The sequence below is a fragment of the Cygnus atratus genome, chromosome 14 (assembly GCF_013377495.2).
Source record: "Cygnus atratus isolate AKBS03 ecotype Queensland, Australia chromosome 14, CAtr_DNAZoo_HiC_assembly, whole genome shotgun sequence".
Lineage (NCBI taxonomy): Eukaryota > Metazoa > Chordata > Aves > Anseriformes > Anatidae > Cygnus > Cygnus atratus.
In genome coordinates, this window is record NC_066375.1 from 19,397,854 (window position 1) to 19,418,243 (window position 20,390).

Genomic DNA, 20,390 nt, shown 5'->3' on the forward strand with positions numbered 1-20,390 from the left:
TCACTGGTAACAGCGGCTAAATCAGCTTACAGGATGCCCAGTATTTCTGCATATGCTGCAAAAATCCATTTTGGCTTCGCTGTAATCCTAATTATACTCCATTTATGTACATTTTTCCATTGCAACCTTGCAGCATAGATGTGATTACCTGTTGTGTTGTCCCCTTCCTGGTAGTGCATTTTACGGAACTTGGTGCAGACAGAACGATATCGTTACCACTACACAACATCTTAAAACTATACGTACCACCACAACACACACAGCTGAAACACATACATGCTGTGACTGTTCACATACTTCAAAATTTCCTATTCATATTTACTTCAGTGCAACAATACATTCTGGTCAGGACAGAACAAATCAGTATCGTTAATTAGTATCTGGCAGCACAAGCCTTTAAACAGTCAAGTCTGCCAGAGCTGATCCTTATCACTTCCCAGCTTACTCACACAAACAATTCTTCCAGCGCTGTATACCCATACATACAGATACAACCATATCTGCTTCTTACAGGCACCACACAACCACATCACATCCGTTCAGTCACTCAGCTCGAGCTTACTACAGCTTCTCCTGCCACCCCCAGTCTGCCAAAATGCAGTTAGCACATCTTCATAAAGCTTTGCATTTTTCCTGCTTTCAAATTCATGATATTTACTCCAATTTTATGAGCTCCTTCCTCTCTTAAATTCATAGTTTCTTTTACTTATGGCCTGTCTGCCAATTGCTAAACACAGACTCATTTTAATCTACAGCAAGTGTGCACGAGTACAATTTGTTTCATTAACTTCATTCATATGATTTTGGCAGTTTGTAAAGGCTGCAGGATAGAAACAAGGCCCCAGCTATGCTAATCACTATGCAAACCAGCCACAGGAAGGCAAACCCTATCCTCAAGAGACTAAAGGCTAGATTTAAAATAAACAGAAATTAAGTGGTGATCAAAGAAATTTGGGATGGAGAAAAGTTAAAAAGAAAGCGCTTTTTTGTTCAGTGGACAAGTTTCATCCTGCATCTACATGCCTACTGTTAGCACGCTCCCATCTAAGGGCTACCTATGGTATCATATTTCTGTTGGCCACTAGATTAGAGTGGCATACAAATGTCCTTATTTACCTCTTTTTAAAAGCACATATAGCACCTTTGAACATGTAAATAATATTGCCAAAGAGCTGTTTACATAGCATTTTTAAGACCCTCTTGCTGGGCCAGGCACATTATCTCCTGTTTGTTATTACAATGAAACAATTCAAGCGGTGTTAACAAAGCCATACACCCAAGTTTGTTTCCCCTGCTTTGCATAAGGACTGCTGGGGACTCCAGTAGAAGTAAAAGATTAGCTTTAGCATTTTAATGGTGACTGTCTGCCATAAGCTACACCTGATGAAAAGCAGAGTGGCTTTCAGTAAGCATTAATCTCCCTGAAGTTTTGGAAGAGGAAATGTTCCGTGTTATGTCCATCCTTTACAGAAGTTGAATTTAACACAAGAAAAAGCTTGCTGGGCAGAGCTATGTCCCATTAGCTCAAGGGCTGAGTAGTCTTTTCGTATTAATTGCTAATTTCTTGTAGGCTCAGAATTTACTGCTGTTCTTCTTTGCTACGGCAGAGCAGCACCAGAGAAATGAACTGTGGCTAACTGAACTGACCAGAGAGCACAATTAAATTCACCAACCACATGAGGCACCTACACAAGCCATGCTGTTTTATAGTAAGGACCACGCCACTTCTGGATTCTCCTACATGAAAGCTGTCTGGCAGCTTTGCTTTTGCAAACTCCTCTGAGCTTCCTGATAATCAGAAGTTTTTGAAATACAGCGCTACCTCTCTTGAGTAAGGGACAGCGGAGCAAAAGATAGAACAGACGACAATAAGCATCCCTGCACCCTGCCAACCCTACTAACTAACCTGATGCCTTTTCATCACAATGTCAGACTTGGGTTGAACAAATAGATTACTGTGAGTGTGAGACACTGTAGGGAAACCAGCCTTAAAACAGCTGAGCATAGCTCTGACAAGCAGAACAATCCTGTGTATGCAGAGTATGGTTTGGTCTACTGTTGAAATACAGTTGGAGTACCTCCAAGCACAGTCAGGTTCTCTGCGTAGGAAAGTAATATAAAAACAGTTCTGGTATTACATATGAGCTATATTCACTAATGGCCTTTTAGTCTGCGCTAGGACTCAGCTGAATAAGGTAAAAAGTTTCTCCTGTGTATCACTTGTTGTCACAATCACACAGAACAAAATAATGAGAGGAAAGAACCAGCAGATCACTTCTTCGATATCACATGCTCCTTCAAGATAAGAATTCTTTTTGCATCATTTGCAGCTTCTGCAAACCTTCCAGCGCCACTGTTGCATTCTCCTTGGCAGAATAAACAGAAAAAGAAAAAGAAATCTCAGATCTGAACTAAAACCAAAAACCTTGCTGAGGGCTAGCTCTGAAATTAAGGTAATTCAGTGGCAACACAAACTTTCTCACTATTCTCTGGAAATCTGAGAAAGAACATAATTCTGAGAAAGAGCCCCTTAGAGGCTCTTGGACAGTTGCCGTCTTTCAAAGTGTTACAGCCTGAGGATACAGAAAACAGGTCTTTTGCAAATTTGGTCAAAGAAAAGTGTTTCAAAATGATTTAGGCAGTAATATTAATGGTAGGCAGTTTGGGGAAAGCTTACCACATCTGATTTCTTTCAAACCACAGATCATATGCTGAATCCATCTGCTGTTTCCCTGTGATACAGATTGACAAAGCTGCAAGCAAGGCTGGGAAAAAAAATAATTAAAAAAATAAAATCAGTATCTACTACTCATTCCCCCAGTAAACACATTCTATTCTACCCACTCACACTACCAAACCATTGATTTAATAGAAATAGCAGTAAGACATAAAAAGGTATTAAGCAGTTTTATTTTTAGCAAATTTAAGTCTAGGTCTAATCTGTGTCTCCAGAAATACGCCTGCCTGTTCTTCCTGATGTTCCTGTATATTTCTTATACACTTTGCAGCACCATGCAAAGAAAAGCATTACCAGACACGACAGGCAGAGCCTTTATGCGTGTAAGTCAAACCACAACGTTCAGGTCAACAGAGTACGTTAATCATACCTATATTACCTACTAAAATCCTGTAGCTTGCACGATCATGTTTTACTAGCAGTTAAACATAGCTTTTTGCTTTTAAAGAATACTCCGAGACCTCATTTATTTTAAAAGTTGCTTTTGTTACTGTAATCCTTTAACAGCACATAATTTTGTCTTCCTACAATGGAAAAAAAGGCACGTATACTACCAGGCCTTACACTGGGCCAAGGATTTCTCCTTGTACCTCTTGCAAAAGTTTCATTGGTTCTTTGCATCCATTATCTATAAGCTTCTACAGAAAAAAGTGGGGTGTAGCTCTATTTCTAGCGTAAGTATGTGCTTGGTAGCAACTTAAAAACCTGAAAATAGAAGCCGCTAACTTGAATGAGGAGGAATATTTTATTTTTAAAGAGAATCTTACAGGTTTTACTTGTTACTTTTCAGGAAGTTCCATTTGTTGCTGAGCAATGCATCCCTCACCCTAACATCAGGAGAAATAAAACCCTTTTGTCTCTCCTCTTTTTTTTTCTCTCATTCCTCCCTCTTTAACGATTCCCTCCTTTCTAAAAGCTATCAGCTTCCCCAAATGTAAAGCGACACATGAAACAACTAACTTTTCTTCAGGAAATACAAGATTTCCTACCTGGGGGGAAAAAACGCCCCCCCGACACCAACTCCTGACCCCACAGGCAGACAGCCCCAGGCCCAGCACGCCAGGTGGGCAAACGCTCGCTGCTCTCCCGCCCCCATTCGCCACCCCGCTCTCCGCCTTCGCCAACACACCCCTGTTCACCTTTTAAAGCCCAGATTTCCCTCACGGCAGGCACCAAGCCCCCCCTTTCCCTCACGTTCATCTCTTTTCCTGTGCGTTTTCCCCACCTCCCCTCGCCCGACGAGGACCCTGCTCGGCCCCGCAGCAGGTGGTCCCCTCAGGGAACCCTGGAGCGCGCGCGCCCCCCCCCGGCCGCCCCCTGCCCCCGCCATTTTCTCCCCGCCTCCCCGCCCGCCGTTAGGGCGCATGCCGATCGCCGCGCGGCTCCAGCCTCGCGCCCCCCTGATGGACGTCAGCCCCCGCCAATCAGCGGCCTCTCGCCTCGCGGGAGCGGCTCCTCCCTCCGCCAATGGGGCGGCGGGACGGCCCCAGCGGCCCAGCCCCTCTGGGCCGTAGCGGCCTGTGAAGCGCTTGGCCACGCCCCTCCTTCCTCTTCCCGGCTTTCCATTGAATGAAGTCCCCGTCGGCCAACGGCAAGTTCCCGGCGGGCTTGACGGACGGCTCCGCTCTCCATTAGGAGCGGGGAGCCGCGGCGCGCCCGCCAATAGGCCGCCGGATGCGAGCCTAGGGGGCGGGCCCTCCCTCCCAAGCGGGCGGGGGAAGGCCGCGGCTATCGATCCCGCTGCTGGAGGGAGGCGGCGGGGAGGCAGCACACAAAATGGCGGCCACGGCTGCGGAGGCGGCGGCGACTGCGGCGGTGCCGGGCGACGGTGGGGCCGGTGATGCCGAGCCCGAGCTGGAGCCCATCCCGGGCAGCGAGGCCGGCGCGGATCCTCTGCCCGCCGTCACCGAGGCCGTGGAGTCGGCGGCGCCCGACGGGGAGGAGGCCGACGGCGGCGGCAAGGTTGCTCCCGGCGAGGCCGAGGCGCCGCAGCCCGCCCGGAGCCCGGCCGGGAGGCGGGAGGCGGACGCGCAGAGGCCGGAGAAGCCGCCGCCTCCTCCGCCCGCCGCCCCAGAGGCGGTGCTGGCGGCGGCTGCTTCGGCCCGGGCCGAGCTGCGGGGAGCGCCCGGCCCGGAGCCCGAGCCCTGCCGGCCGCCTGCTGGGCAGCCCGAACTTCCCGAGGAGGAGCCGCAGCCCTGCCCGCCGGCTACTGGGGGCTCCGCGAAGCCGGAGCCCGGGGAGGAGCCGTCCCGGCCGGAGGAGGAGGAGCCGGATGCTGCTGCTGCCGCCGCTGCCGGGCCCGAGTCGCCGGTGGCCGGGGCTCCCGGTGGAGGGGAGGCGGAGGCTCCGCTGCTGCCCGGCTCGGAGGTGCGGGTCACCCTGGATCACATCATCGAGGATGCCCTGGTGGTCTCGTTCCGGCTGGGGGAGAAGCTCTTCTCCGGGGTCCTCATGGACCTCTCGAAAAGGTGAGAGATCTCCCGGGGGAGCCGTCCCGAGCCGCCTCTTCATCCTCTTCCTCCTCCTCCTCCTCCTCCTCCGTTGCCTCCCCGGGAGGCTGGAGCCACGCGGAGTGCCCCTCCAGGGGCCCTCGGTCCCGTCCCCTGGTGGGAGCTGGGCACCGGGAAGGGGGCGAGCGCTGGGGCATCCTCCTGCCCGGGGGGGAAAGCCCCGAGCCGCGGAGGTGGGCGTGCATCCTCGCCGGGTGCCAGACCTGGAGATCCGCGGTGCTTCCCCTCCTTGGCTCGTGTCTCCCATTGCCTAGGTAACCTTAATTGCACTACCTGCTATTTCCCAGATTAGTGGTTTCCAAGCTAGGCTGTTACGGTCCTGAAGTGTGGGTATTAATGTTAATTGCTCCTTGTGTGCGGAGAATGGGGTGAAGTTTAGCGGTTATTAAGTACCAGGATTTTTATTTTATTTCATTTTGGGAGTTGGTGTTCTCACAAAGTAACATCAGATTGCAAGCTCTGGGTTTTGGTTTTGTATTGCCTTCCTATAGCAGGGGACTCTTGGGATGCCACAAGTCATCGTTGTGAGTCTATATTTATAAACACTCTAACTGCTATTTACAGGTGAAAATCTCTGTTCCTATTTTGTTTTATAAATGTATAAATGTTATGCAACTACATGGGAGAAAAGTGAATTTTGACCAGGGTTATTTTTAGAAAGAATTGCAATGTGGAAAATCTAGATTTTGTCAAAATTTAGACTGCACGTGTGTGTCTTATTACCATCATCTGTTTAGTAATTTCTGTAATAACAGTATTGACAGTGTCTTCTAAAAGAAAGGTATTAGTGACCAGCACTTTTGTCCTGGGCCTAGCATCTTGATTGCTTTTTGAAACAGAAGGCGTTTTCTGAAACCTAAGATCTGGATAATGTCATGGAAGTAAGTTTTAAACATGTAAGTCGTAGATAACTTTGCATTTCAAATCACAATTTGTCTTTTCAAAGCCAATTACTAAAATATGACCTGCAGTCTGTATTCTTTTGCAGTGTGAAAGACTGAATGCCCCAACGAAGGCCAGGAGGAGTTAGGTTATAATGCTAGTTAACATCTGTTCTTTTGTAGGTCTGAAGGTCTGGTACACAGCAAAATCACATTATTACCGTGGTTAGGAAGGTGACTGAGCACGTGCTTCTGTACTTCTAGGGATCTGTGCTTGTGAAGAAGCAAAATGAGATGTCTGCTCCTTTACTCCTAAAAGAGATTATATCTTTTTATACATGTATTGACCACAAACGTCCCTTGCCTGAGGTTTTGTTGTGCACTGACGATCCTTTTCTCATGCAGCAGATCTACTGCAGCACTGTGCATTAAAGGTCACCTGTGGCAGGCAAACGCCCTGCTTCTTCTGCATTGGGGCTTTGGTGGATGCATGCATCTCAATTTCCGCTGTTTTGAAGCGCAGGCCCTGGGGAAAGCCTTCATCATAAGGACTGGGAAAAAGGGCACGTGAAGGCTTGTGCTATTTCTCCCAGATACTCTTATGCAGTTGAACTCTTTATTTCTTCCTCTTCATCTGTATGATCCTGGACTTCCTTCAAGGGCACTTGTTATATGGGAACCCAGAAGGTGAAATTAGGGGTTAAATCAAAACCACCTCAATTTCAGCATAAATTTACATGAAAACGGTGGGATTTCTAGCATACAAGAGGGGTGGTTAGGGAAAGATGTCTCCCCTAGGTCATCCAAGTGCATCTTATAAACTTTCCTAATGCAAATTCTGTTTCCTGTAGAGCAATATCGGAAGGCCTCTGTAGGAGAGTTCTTGTTGAGTAAAAGTGAAATTTAGTATTGAAATACACTCATTTAATAACTTAGTAAAGCAGCTGATGTGTTCACTACACAAGCTAATACTGTTTTCGTTATATTTTCAGAAGAAAATAATTCCTGGTCCTTTTTGGATCTTAATTTCTGCTTTTTTCTTCAGGGCAATGAAGGTGCTTGTTCTATACAGCACCATGAAGAGTACCTTTTAATGAATACTTAAAAAAAGAAACTGTCTACCGAATTCTTTTGCCTTCTCAAGGCATGTTCTAAATTACTTAAATTTTGGAGGGAAGGAAAAGCAAAACTGTCCCCATATATTTGTGGTTCTAAAGCTGTTCATTTAATTTTTTTCCCAATTCTGTTTCTGTCGTTAAAATGATGTGAAGTCAAAACATTTTAATATTGTGGACCTTGATATGAAGTTAATGGTGTATGTATTAAAGGTTTGATTTCCTTCTGTTCCCCTTTACCCCCTGCCCACCATGAATAGGATATTCATTTAGGAGTCTGTAACACAAGGATACAGGTACCTCAGTGTTCAGTGGACTTTCTTCTCACCTTTATTTGAGGTAAGGAAGTATTCTCTCTGCCTTTACTGATGGCAGTGTGATGTACTGAAGATCAACCTGTCATCTGCTGCACTGGAAGTTTGGGATTGACAGACGTGGCTTCCTGTTTTCAAAATCAATGTCTTATACAGTAAATCATCCTTTCAGTAGGGACATACCTCCCTTTTTTACTCTGAAGGCTTACAGTACAAGTTAAAAGTGTGATCCTACTGTTAAGAGAGAATGACAGCAGCGGCAATAACATGTAAGTGCCTTATTGACCTCTAGGATGAGGTTCTGATGTGGGTTCCTTGGCGGGTATGCGATGGAGCTGTGCTGATACAAGAGGCAGGAAGTGCAGCCAGCCAGCCGTCAGGCAGGGGAAGGCAATCGAGTTGGTTTGTCAAAGCAAATACTGGAAGGCTTCGTGCAAGAACGTGGTTAATTTTCCATGCCATTGTTCAAATTTTCATTGAAAAGTACTTGTTAGGTATAGATAGGGCTTTTAAGCTTGCTGTATCCAGCATTTGACTAACTCTGTTTGCTTAGGGTATACAAGATGTTAATGCCACCTGCTGGCTTAGAATTACTGTAAATCTTGCTCTGCACCTGGAGGAAATGCACAGAAGGAAATAACGGTTGTGAACAGCATCTGTAAATCTGAAAGCGTAGGATTAAAAAGTCCTGGTTTTAGTTTGCTCTTCTGGAGAGAGGATAACTAATTCTGCGCTGTTCCCCTCCTGCCTTTCTAAAAACTAAGTGCTGGGGGACAGGTGAGGAGAATTACATTTCTATTCTGTTGTGTAGCCATCAGCCAGGACTTGGGCTTCATATGGCTTTATCATTTGATTAAAAGTTTGCTTCTCATCCTATACTTGTGATTGACACTTCTAGAATCATAAAATATCCCAAGTTGGAAGGGGCCCATAAGGATTATCGAGTCCAACTCCTGGCACCACACAGGTCTACCAAAAATGCAGACCGCTGTCTTTTTCTCTAAGCTATTTTCCCTCTGACTTGTGTGTGAATGCTGCAGCTCCTGGGGGAGGAGGCAGTGGGAGAAGAGCAAAGGGTTGTTTTGTGACCTAAAAGCTGTAGATAGCCAAAAGATGCTCAGTTTATTGCTAGAAGACAGGTGTTTAAAATTACATCTTAATTGGGGTTTGATTGTGGGAAAGAAAGACTTCCTGCAGCAAGGCATGCGTGAAATCTAAGATGAAAATAAACTGTTATAGATAGGTTCAAATTCTGATAATCTTAGTAGTATTTTTCATTTATAGCAATCTTTCTTGGAGAGTCTCAAATCCTGTGCTTCTTCCAATTTATTCATTTGACTTTCTACTGCAAAATAATAAGGTTAAGTGAACTGTTGCATACATTCCCTACTTTGTGTTGTCTCAATCTGCAAAACATCTGTTATATTTTTAAATCACTTACATTTAACACTTCTTGAAACTTGCAGCCTACATATGCTGACACTTTGTTGACATTAACTCTGCAGGGTGAGTCTAGTGTATTGTAACTCTATGTGCCAAGAGAAGTGGAGGGGGAAAAAAGGTACTCCGAGTTGTGAAAGATTCAGGATGTGATGTGAGGAAGAAGCAGCAGAAGTGTTACCTGGAAAAAGATATGGCGTGTTTCTCTGTGCTCTAAGTTCTCTTTCCCTGCTAATTTAATACATAGGGACTGTTGTTCTTTCTTGGCTAGGGAAAGTTTAAGCTCTATGGAAGTACTGGTATTCTCAGCAGTGAAGAAATGTCTGTGTTACTTGGGGTTGTGGGTTTTACTTTTTTTTTTTTTTCTTGGTAAATTTATACTCAGTTTGCAAGATGTTCCTAAAAATCATCCTCTATTCTCTTTTGTTGTTTCTCGGAGGTGTGAGTGGGCTTAGTGGAATGCTAGCATTTAAGGAATGGCCGTAACATTTCTCGGGTATTTGCTTAGTCCCTAGAACACTGGAAGCAGAGGTCTGATGTGAGTGTGTGTGGTTAAGAGCATAAATTACACATAGCTTTCTGATTGAGAGGTTATATTGAATAGTATAGTGTCAAATTTAGCCTCAGAGCACAGGGTTGGATCAGAGGACCTTGTAATATTCCTTCCAACCTAAATTCTTCTATGATTCTGTAATGCTTCAACTTTTGTATATGAATATAGCTTCTCTTGCATCTCTATCTACATCCAAAACTCTACTGAGTCTTATTTGTAGTCACTTCTCAAATGCTTTTTGAAAGGCTTACCCGTTCCAGGTTTCCACGTAGAAAGTAAAAATGGCTGACAAAACTGGACCAGCTTTTAGGGGGTTGTTAGTATGGATATAAAACATGTTACAAGTGCTGCTTAAACTGAACAGACAGACATTTCAAACCCCTTCTGGCTTTGAGTGAGTACAAAAGTGTGACTTTTTCTGTCCCCTGCCCCTTCTCAAAGCAGTGAGCCCTAATCTCCCTGGTATGTAGGGTGTCTGTGGATCGTGTCTCCACCTTCCATTCCTTAAAGTAGCTGTAGTCTATGACTGGTCTTTATTGGACTCCGATGCACTGGATAAAAGCTGAACTGTCATTTCTTCTCAGGGTATGCTTGTCTGTGTTGAAATTCTGTATTTCTTCCTGAGTTACATTGTTTTCTGAGGGCAGTTTGACTTCGCTTGAAGTATTGAGAGCCAGAGGACTTTGAGAGCTCAAAGTATTGAGAGCCAATGAAGTTTTCAATATGCTTTAAATGACTTATTTTCTTTGTTTTTGTGGGACTGATGAAACTTGTACATCTTGACACCGAATTGATTTAAAGTTCCTCCATTTAATAAATTATACTCCCAAGTTTCTTGGGTTTGACTGTTATATGGGCAATCTGGAAGTGTATATTAAAGATACCTTATCATAAAGCTTTGTCATTTTGTAACACATCCAAATACATCAGTAAAGCGTCCACTTTAAAATGGAAACCATGTGTGTAACTAACAGTGACAACAGATGTAAAAATTAAAAGATAACTTGAGTTTCAATGGACCTTCAGCCTTACAAATGTGTCAGTACAATTGCAGTAGTTAGTAGAAAGCCTAAACTTAAAACGCATTTTATCTTTAAAATAAGTTTACTTTTGCATCCTTGGTAGAACTCCTGAAGTTACAGAAAAATGAAGGAAATTCTGAGAATTCGCACGTAGATTCTTTCCAGTGAAAAAGTGAAAGGTGCCTTTCCACTTCTGGGGGGAGGGAAGGAGTAATTAAGAACCACCTGAGTACCCTTTGGGCTTGTCAACTTAGAGATTGTTCTGTCTCTACAGAGGCTAGTTCTTCCAAGTCTGCATCAGCATCCGGACTACATGGACTTCTGTGATCCAGTTTCATGGAAGTTGAAGTCTTTGAAAGGACTTGTAACTTTATGGGGAGGTGTGCTGTAAGTTAATATAGACTTTGGTATATTTGCATATTGTTTGTAATCATTAGTTGGTTTCCATTTGCGTAGTGATTGCAGTAGGATGATAGTAGTTAGCGTCTGATGTAAGTCATTCCTACCTTGAATACTTCTAACTGGCTATCTCGAGATGCTCTTTCAAACACATTTCTGTGCATACCTTGCTTTTCTCTCTTCCTCTGCTTTGAAAGTGTCCAAAACAAGAGCTTGGATGTCAGACAGGTGTTCCTGCTTGAAAAACCCTAAGCTTAATATTGATCATTGAAGTCTTTTCATCACGTAAGCTTCCTATTGGTTTGCTTAGATATGGATTGACACGTATAGTTTCTTAATTTGACCTGTCATATCTTTAACCAATTTTTTCTTGGTGCTGAGACTTTGTGATGGTGAGGCAACAGCTTTTCTTGATGACACGCTGTTTCCAAGAGAGTCACTTACACTGCGGTTCTTTGCCATGCTTGTAGTGCTCTAAATGAAATTGGCATTTCCTAGTGTCTGTATCCTAGTCTTATATTGCTTAGGAGGTGAGTAAACCTCTCAGCTGATAACTTGGCTTACGTGTATGCTTTTTTTGATAAGGTGCCTGCCACTAAAACCAACGTGTTCTGTAACATGCTGTATCACACCAACTAAATTCTATATTACAAATATGTCACTGTATAATCTGCATCTTGGATAAAGATTATTTTTGGGAGTTAGGAAATACTTTGTGTTGAAATAACTACGATCTAATTGTTTATTACACTGGATATTATAATTTAAACCCTCAGTTTGGATATACGCATGAAACAAATATACTTAGCCCTATTCTTACTTGAGCACAGTATTATATTGCCAGCATTCAGTCTTTGAGCCTTTATCCATGAGATATAAGAAACAATTGAATCAATTTTTTTCTGTAAGGATGATACTGAGCAAACGAGCAATACATTAAAAGGTAATCAGAGATTACCATAGTCTGCCTTTATGAAAACTCTCGTCTTCATCATTATCATTTCGAACAGACTTGACTTAACACAGGAAGCTACTGTGTTTTGTTGACATTGACTCAGTGCTTGCAGACGAATATGAAATACTTCTGAACCCCTTCTGTGGCTCTTCTTGGCAGAACAATGTGCTTTTACAATTCTTTCCTTTTTTTTTCTTTCGGAGAAGTGAAATTTACTCATTGGAGATTAAAGATGAGAGCATAAGACTTTACATAGTGAAGTAGACACTCTTTGCCCCAAGATCTATTGTTTAGATGTTTATGTATGTGTAGTTGTCAATTTAGCTGGGATTTGTTCCTTAACTCATGCTTATTTAAAAATACTTTTCAACAGTCCTCTGCTTTGCATACAAATTGTATAGTAATATTGTAGTAATTCTGCTGTAGGATTTAGGTGTGAAAGAAGTGTTCTTACCTTGCTTAAGTACCCAGATTTATATATCTAGCTTCCAAATCTATATGGCTGTAAGTAACAGACTTCTAGGTTTGATATCAAAACCATCTTTTAAATAATTACAAAAGATGCCATGGCTACGTATTAATTAACCTGCGGTTGACAAACTCGGGAAATAAAACCTGACTTTTTGAATCATATTTTAATTAAATCATAATTTAATCAAATTTAATTAAATCATATTTCTATCTCTGCATATCCTAGCCAATTGATAGCTCTTCTTGGTGTAAAGATCCCCAGACTGTTAGAAGGAGTCTCTTTTTTACCCCGTTACTTTTATTATTTAAATATAGTCCCTGCTTCTCCTGTTGCTATTTATTATTTGTCTTTAATGCATATATATGTGTGTGTATATATATAGTAGGAATGTGATTAGATCCTACTGATTACTCTGGTTACTTTTAAACCTCCTTGGAGGTATGGGCTCTATCTGTATTTTCTTCTAGAGGTACCGTTTCAGAGCAAAAAGAGCCAGGACAGTTCTATGAGTGAGGATGCTTGGCACCATGGAAAACTGTTTCTAATTTTGAATAGGTATGAAGCAGCAGTGCAGTGCTTTCTAGAAATGCCTTAATTTTGGTTTTAATACCTGTTTCTTACTCTTTTTTTTCTAACAGTTCAGTTTCAGAGCCCCCATCAAAGAATCCCTTTATTCCATCAAGTAATATTCTAAAGTAGAGCTATAAATATAATGTAATATCTGCCTGTACAATGAACAGCTGGCGCGTATGTGCAAATTGATTTAAGCAAATAATAACTGTAGCACGTCTCTCCAAGAACAATCTTTTCTGGACAAAAATAATGGTGTAGTAAGGACAGGTGATATTTCAAAAAATGTCACTTCTTAGAACAAAGACAAGGCAATTCCTTGTAGTGTTCAAGCATGCAACATAAGAAATAGGTAGTTATGTCACTGATGTAGCATAACTATAACAATCTCTTTTAAGAGGTGATCTACTACTCCCTAGTCAGCACCGACTGATGTGTGGATCGATGTTATTTATGTTGTGATATACCTGAGTTATGCTGCTTTGATTTTTTAAAAACTCTTTTTTTAATGGTAGTCTTTTAGTTCATCTTCATCTCTGTTAGTAGATGACCCAAATGCTAGCTCTTGCAACTTTTATGTCTGACCTCTGTACGTGTGGTACTCACAGATGTTTCCAATGTGCAGCTGGTGTAACAGAAATCGTTATTGTGACTGTATAGAAAGCACTTGTCTTCAAGGTCCAGAGGTATGAAGATAGGGCTTGAAATTCACGTTGCATATAGTATATTCAATAAATACTCAACTTCATTATTAGATTAATTAGGTGCTCTGTCATGTCTTGTCTTGAATAGGTTTGTTTTGGTCACGTATTCATTCTGCTTCTTCTAGTAAGAAAATAGGCCATTGTCTGTTTTCTCTGTCATGCTTACTACCTCCTTCTTTCCGTCTCTGTACACCATTCTGTGTCATTTTCTCTTTTCTCTAAGTCTTTCTGCCTCTGTTCTCTTTTTAATTTTCATTTAATTCTTCCAAGTTCCACGGCTGGAGAAATTTACCAAGGAGGAATCAACAGTCATGTAAAAACTGAACGTTTAGGGGTGTAACCCGCTATTGGATGGGGCCAAAGCAAAGATGCAGTCAGCTGTTGGAAGTAATATTCAGTCTCTGGGCATGCCCAATTCGTCTTGTTTCAAATGAACTATGTCTTTGCTAGTCAAGTCTTTACATATTGATGTACAACTTACACAAATTGTCTTCCTTTACTCTTACATAACTGGTACCAGACAGTAGTTGTGAATATTTGGTAATCTTACAGGTCTTACTTCTTTTTTAGGTAGACAGGGTCAGCAGATTCTAGCTCATTCATTAAAATAGTACCTTTTGTGAGACAGGCCATAGCCTCAAAGATTTGGTATGGATTGGTTTTGTCTTACTAAAGCAGGTTTGTGTCTTATACAAAAATTCCACTTCAGCTGTCCTGTTCCTCAGCTTTTTCACTTGTATATTACAGAAGTCATTGAAGGAAAAGGTCTATATTAGAGATTCTTGATGGAACAGATAGTCTGAGGTACATTAATGATCTTAAATGACTTCATTGTATCCGTCATGTGTGGAGCTTTCCATCAGGCTCCTTTATGTGTTTTGAGTGCTGATCATGCTGACTTTGCTTGTGAGGCACTAGAAGGAAAATCTAGAAGAGATGAAGTACTTGAATGGGATGCTTCTGAAGAACCTCTTTGCAGTCTTCTGTCTATTTCTTCTTAGATCATTGCTAATAATGCTTCATGTCCTAACATCAAGTCGGTATAATTGTCCTCTAGAAGAAAGGCTTGTGTGTTGGCCTATGGATGTGTCTTGTAAGCAACTAGGAAATACAGTTCCTTAGAGAAAAAGAAGTGTAAGTGATATACTTCTGTATGGAGTTTGCCCTTTAAATATCACAGTCCTATCTAGTTCTACTTTCCTGGTGTTCATCTGGGATTGAAATTTTCACAGCAGAGTTCTCTCCCTCTAGGAGTTCTTGTTCTCAGTTCGTACAGTAAGCTAACAGTTTTCCCAACTCCTGTAATCTTTATCAGGTGGCGAAAGATGTGATCGAGATCTTTTTGCTGTAAAAGAAGCTGAAGTTCTTGATGCAAGTAACACTGAAAATGTTGCTAATTTAATTATCAGCTGATTAGGTGTGTTTGATTTTTTTGTTGCTTTAAATCCCACTTGGAGCTCAATAACCTATTCGTAATCCTTAGTGGAAGGAAAAGTGTTTGTGGCAAAGCAACTTGTTCATGCTTGGTGGACTTTGGGACTTTAGGGAACTTAAAACTTAGTTAGTTATGAAGGAGTCCTTGATGAATTAATGCTTACTGTAGGCTGGAGAAATGCCTGTATCTGCTGCTAAATGTTTGTAACTCTTTGTAGCCCTCAGTGGCAGTAGACTGCATTTACTTGTAGCAGTCCTGTCAGGAGGGACGTCTGGAGGGGGCCCACCCCTGAGAAATGAACTTTTGTGGGGCGAGAGGATATTTTGTGGCGAAGAGCACTCATGGGCAACTGCATAAGGACAGAACAGTGCTCCGGTGGCTAGCCTGGCTCTTGCCTCTGGCTCTAGAGTTCAAAGGTAGCAGAGGAACAGGGTCTAGGGGTAGTGGAACAATAGCACTGGTGCTGATACTTGTTAGCTGAAAATTGTCATGGGTACAACTGCTGCTCTTTTTATGATTAAGAAAATGGTTGAGTTGCCCTTTGATTAGGTACAATGGAGCGCGAGCTGGATGGGTAACTTAATCTTGGAGGGATTGCTCGCTTCAATAACAATTTTAAGTGTAAAAAGTAGCTTATCAGATATGCAGAAGGGCAGATAAGTGAAGGCTCTTGCTGGTGACAGTGTAAAGAATCTTCTAACACTAGATGACACATTTCTTCAAAACTTGTTTTGAAAAAGAGAGCAAGTAGGCATTTGTATAACCTGCGTGTTTATTGCAGGAAACTAGAGCAGTATTCAGCATTTATTTTCAGTTGAGAGGCAACCATAGATTGCAAATAAATTTCAGTTCAATCAGTTAAGATGGTGCTGCAGTTAAAGAGCCGAAGAGCACTGTGAACTAGCGTTTACCTGAGGACAAATCCTGGATGATGGCTTAATTCACATGTCTTGTGGGATATGAGGTGGGATAAACGCGAATGGTGTTTGTTTGGTGATTTGGAATGGATGATTTAATGCTTAAATTGCAGCCTCATCTGTTGTGTTCATACTGCATCAAGCTAGACCATTAAAATATAACCTCGTGTAAGCCAAACACTTCTGTGTGTATTGGAGCTGGAGTCAGGCAGAGCTTGGGTGCTGAACAGCCTCATGAGAGCTCTGTTAAGGTTGATACTTCAGATGGCAGATTCTAGTGTAAGATACAAGAAATGTGGAACAGGCTTTTTTAATCCCTTTCTCCCCATTCTAGGGTTTGAAAGACACATTGAAATATGAATGTATTTATCAGTTGGCTTTTCTCTCTGGAGAAGGCAAATATAATGCTTTGCAAGCTGATGAAATGTTTCCTTTAGCGTAACCTTTTGCAGAAGGTACTGGTTACCTGTTGAACAGGCCACGTCTGTTAGTACAGGAAAGTTGAACTAATGCCTAAGACTTGCTGGGATTTTTCTATTGTCTTAATCAGTGAGAAGTCCTATATGCCTGTCAAATAGGGCAGCAGAGATCATAGAATACCTAGAGCTGTCTGCAGAAAGGTAGGCAATATCTTAAAATATTGTTTGTGTGCAGAACAGAGGGAAAGGATTTATACAGTACTGAAATTATGAGGGTAGCTTTGCTGAAAGAAACTCAATCTACTGGGCTAGCAAGCTTTAGGCTGTCATGCATCAGATGGTCAAGTACTAATCTTCTGTGGGTATTTATTGTACATAAAGAATGATAGCATTCTCTTAAATGCCAATACTTACGCATTGTGTGTTCAGCTTAAATCTGGAATAAGTTCAGCCTTTTGTGCTATGCCACAAATTGAAGAACTCTGTAAAAGTTACTGAAGATGCCTTCCTCACATAAGTTGACCTAGTATGGAAATTAATCTTGTATAGATTTAGAGTTATGGGATGACTTACTGAGTGTTTGCATGCTTGTGTTTTCTAGAAGTATAAGGTTAAACTTTTTAATTTAACCTTCTAGGTTTTTTAATTTAATCTTCTAGGTAATACTTTTTATTAACAACAATCCCTGAAAATAAAACAAGCATATAAGTGAAGTTGCATATTTCATGTTCTCTGCCGACTTGGTTTTGGTATTCTGCCTTTTCAAAATTTACCATCAGGCTTGGTGTAATGCTTCAGTTTTGCCCAGAATCCATGTATTTCAAGTGGTGGTTATGTAACATGGGCAGGCTTTCAAATGCTTTTTAGTAAATGCAGCAAAAGATCTCTCAAAACCTTTAACGTTCTTTTGTTCTCTTCAAGGTTTGGACCCCACGGAATCCCTGTGACCATATTTCCTAAAAGGGAATACAAGGATAAACCTGAAGCCATGCAGCTCCAAAGTAAACCATTCCAAGATGAGGCACAGGTGAAGTGTGAATCTAATGCTGCAGTCCCTGATGACTCTTCTCTCATGCAGCCATCAGAACCAAGCTTAGCTAAAAGCCTATGGACTTCTAAACCACCTCCTCTCTTTCATGAGGGAGCGCCATATCCTCCTCCTTTGTTTATCAGGGACACGTATAACCAGTCAATACCTCAGCCTCCGCCCCGGAAAATTAAGCGGCCCAAGCGTAAAATGTACAGGGAGGAACCCACTTCTATCATGAATGCTATCAAACTACGACCCCGGCAGGTCTTATGTGACAAGTGCAAAAACAGTGTTGTTGCAGAAAAAAAGGAAATAAAAAAAGGTGGCAATGCAAGTGACTCTTCAAAATATGAGGATAATAAAAAACGCAGAAACGAGAGTGTGACTACTGTGAATAAAAAACTTAAGACTGACCACAAGGTGGATGGAAAAAGCCAAAATGAAAGCCAGAAAAGGAATGCTGTGGTCAAGGTTTCAAATATTGCCCACAGCAGAAGCAGAGTAGTTAAAGTTTCTGCACAAGCAAATACTTCAAAAGCGCAGTTAAATACAAAAAAAGTTCTCCAGAGCAAAAACATGGATCATGCAAAAGCTCGGGAAGTCTTGAAAATGGCCAAAGAAAAGGCACAAAAGAAGCAGAGTGCAACCTCCTCTTCCAAAAATGCACACTCAAAGGTCCATTTCACACGGCGTCTTCAGAACACCAGCTCAGGTTCCCTCCCACCTCGATTGCGTTTAAAGCCACAAAGATATCGGAATGAAGAAAATGACTCTTCTCTCAAGACAGGACTTGAGAAAATACGGAGTGGCAAGATGGCAACTAAGCCCCAGTCTCGCTGCTCCTCCACCCGCTCAGCAGGTGAGGCCCCTTCAGAAAATCAGAGCCCCTCAAAAGGCCCTGAAGAGGCCAGCAGTGAGGTTCAGGACACAAGTGAAGTGCATGTAACTGTTGATCAGGATGAACACCAGACATTGGGCAAGAGAGGCAGCAAAAGCAATATAACGGTTTACATGACCCTTAATCAAAAGAAATCTGACTCTTCCAGTGCATCAGTTTGTAGTAGTGATAGCACAGATGATTTGAAATCTACCAACTCTGAGTGTAGCTCTACTGAAAGCTTTGATTTTCCTCCAGGCAGCATGCATGCACCTTCCTCCTCCTCCTCCTCTTCAAAGGAAGAGAAAAAGCTCAGTAATTCCTTGAAAATGAAAGTCTTTTCCAAAAAAGTGTCTAAGTGTGTTACACCAGATGGCAGGACCATATGTGTAGGGGACATTGTTTGGGCCAAGATTTATGGCTTCCCTTGGTGGCCAGCTCGTATTCTGACCATAACTGTGAGCCGGAAAGATAATGGCCTTTTAGTTCGACAGGAGGCTTGTATATCATGGTTTGGGTCCCCAACAACATCTATTCTTGCTCTTTCACAACTATCCCCCTTTTTAGAAAACTTCCAGTCGCGCTTTAATAAGAAGAGAAAGGGTCTTTACCGCAAGGCCGTCACAGAGGCAGCTAAGGCTGCTAAGCAGCTGACTCCCGAAGTTCGGGCCCTGCTGACACAGTTTGAAACGTGAACATGGAGAGTAAGGTAGGCAAGAAATCCGGAGGCTCCACAAAATTCATAGCCTAGTTAGAGAACTACCATGAAGGACTTGCCAAGTCAGAAGTTGCACTCGGTTGAATGCTCTTTTTATACTAAAGTTGTTCCATTTGTAGCAGTTTCTTGAAAGTTAAACAAATTGAACATGCAATCAAAATTAGCCGAAAGTGAGAATTTCAGTATTTTTCAAGTGAGATTTTTTTTTTAAAGAAAAACTCCTCAAACACCCAATGCGTAGGAGCCATAGCCTCAGCTGAAAGGCAGCTTATTTGCAGGGAATTTTTAGTAGTTTCTACCCAGTATGTACCTAGTTGCTGTGTGGCAAAGGGTTAACACAAGGGATGAAAGTAGTAGCTGTGATATTTTATTTTTTTCTTTAGGTGGCCCATCAGGGAAGTGTAGAAACGTAAGCCTTGTCTAAATGGTCTTTAAACATTATTTCAAATACTCTCCAATGTGTTTAGTCTGGCCAGTGCAAATTGGTTCGATGCATACGTAAACATTTCAGAGGCATGTGCCAATCCACACAGGCCAGTTTAAATGCTATTAGGAGACTTGCTGAAATTTTTAAGGAAGAAAAATTCACGTAACTAAAGACCAGATTAAATGGGGTTTAATCTTAGTGACCACTTCTTAAACACTCAGCCTTTCTATGCACATGGGGGCACAAATATTGACACTTCAGGGTCTCAGAAGCTGAGAGGGATGCCTGTAGCTCTAAGACAAAGCTGAGAAGTTGCTCAGTATTTGGGATCAAGGGCTGTTAATGCTGCATAGGTGTGAATCATAACTTCTGGTCTTTCTTCCTGAAGAAGTCTTTCAGGCCATTTGCCTGGAGTTTTAGATTAAGAGAGGCTTTGTTTTGAATGTGTAAATAATTGATTGCTGAAATTGGTCAGATTTTCTCCTGACTGGTTGTTCCTACATTCTTAGGATACGTCCTAGTTAATTACACTTTGTGAATTGTCAGATGTGTAATTGTTGCATTTTGGATGTATCTAACTTCATTTTTTTTTTTAATATTTCCGTTTAAGGTATCTGTTTGCAGGTCAGAAAATGAGAATATGTAATTGTGTAATGCTCTGAAATGTAAAAAAAAAAAAAAACAAACTGTAAATAAAATTGACTAAATCTGAATTATTTGTGTGTGTTTCTCAAAAAGCTTTGAAAAAATCTAGGATGTTAGAGTACTTTATATGTATGCCGTATTTAGAGGACACCTTTTTTAAAAAGTAAATTGTCCTTTTTCACTCATTTTTAAAGATAACTGCTTGATGTAAAGTACTATTGGTGTACTTCAGTTTTAATTTTGAGATTAA

At 41.9% G+C, this 20,390-nt stretch overlaps 2 protein-coding genes and 1 long non-coding RNA gene across 19 annotated transcripts in view; 2 read left to right on the forward strand and 1 right to left on the reverse strand.

The window, feature by feature from the left end:
* Positions 1 to 4,311, reverse strand: part of FABP6 (fatty acid binding protein 6) — a 40,835-nt gene extending 36,524 nt beyond the window's left edge. For 7 of the 15 annotated variants that reach the window (XM_035563905.2, XM_035563915.2, XM_035563914.2 and 4 more), the window contains exon 1: positions 2,678 to 3,494. Coding sequence is in view for 5 of the 15 variants with exons in the window: in XM_035563910.2 (XP_035419803.1) it covers positions 2,678 to 2,708 (31 nt within the window). In the remaining 10 variants the exon portion in view is untranslated. The other 8 variants (XM_035563910.2, XM_035563908.2, XM_050713557.1 and 5 more) reach the window with 5 other exon arrangements.
* Positions 4,312 to 4,513: 202 nt separating this feature from the next.
* The window catches only part of PWWP2A (PWWP domain containing 2A), a 30,557-nt gene continuing 14,680 nt past the window's right edge, over positions 4,514 to 20,390 (forward strand). For 2 of the 3 annotated variants that reach the window (XM_035563899.2, XM_050713551.1), the window contains exons 1-2: positions 4,514 to 5,205; positions 17,365 to 18,332. In XM_035563899.2, the coding sequence (XP_035419792.1) occupies positions 4,514 to 5,205; positions 17,365 to 18,332 (1,660 nt within the window). Of the gene's footprint in view, positions 5,206 to 17,364; positions 20,182 to 20,390 lie in introns of those variants that run through there. The other variant, XM_035563896.2, reaches the window with a different exon arrangement.
* LOC126913473 (uncharacterized) lies at positions 10,678 to 12,917 on the forward strand. Its single transcript, XR_007708842.1, has 3 exons — positions 10,678 to 10,751; positions 10,847 to 10,959; positions 12,837 to 12,917. It is a non-coding gene; the product is annotated as an uncharacterized LOC126913473 (long non-coding RNA).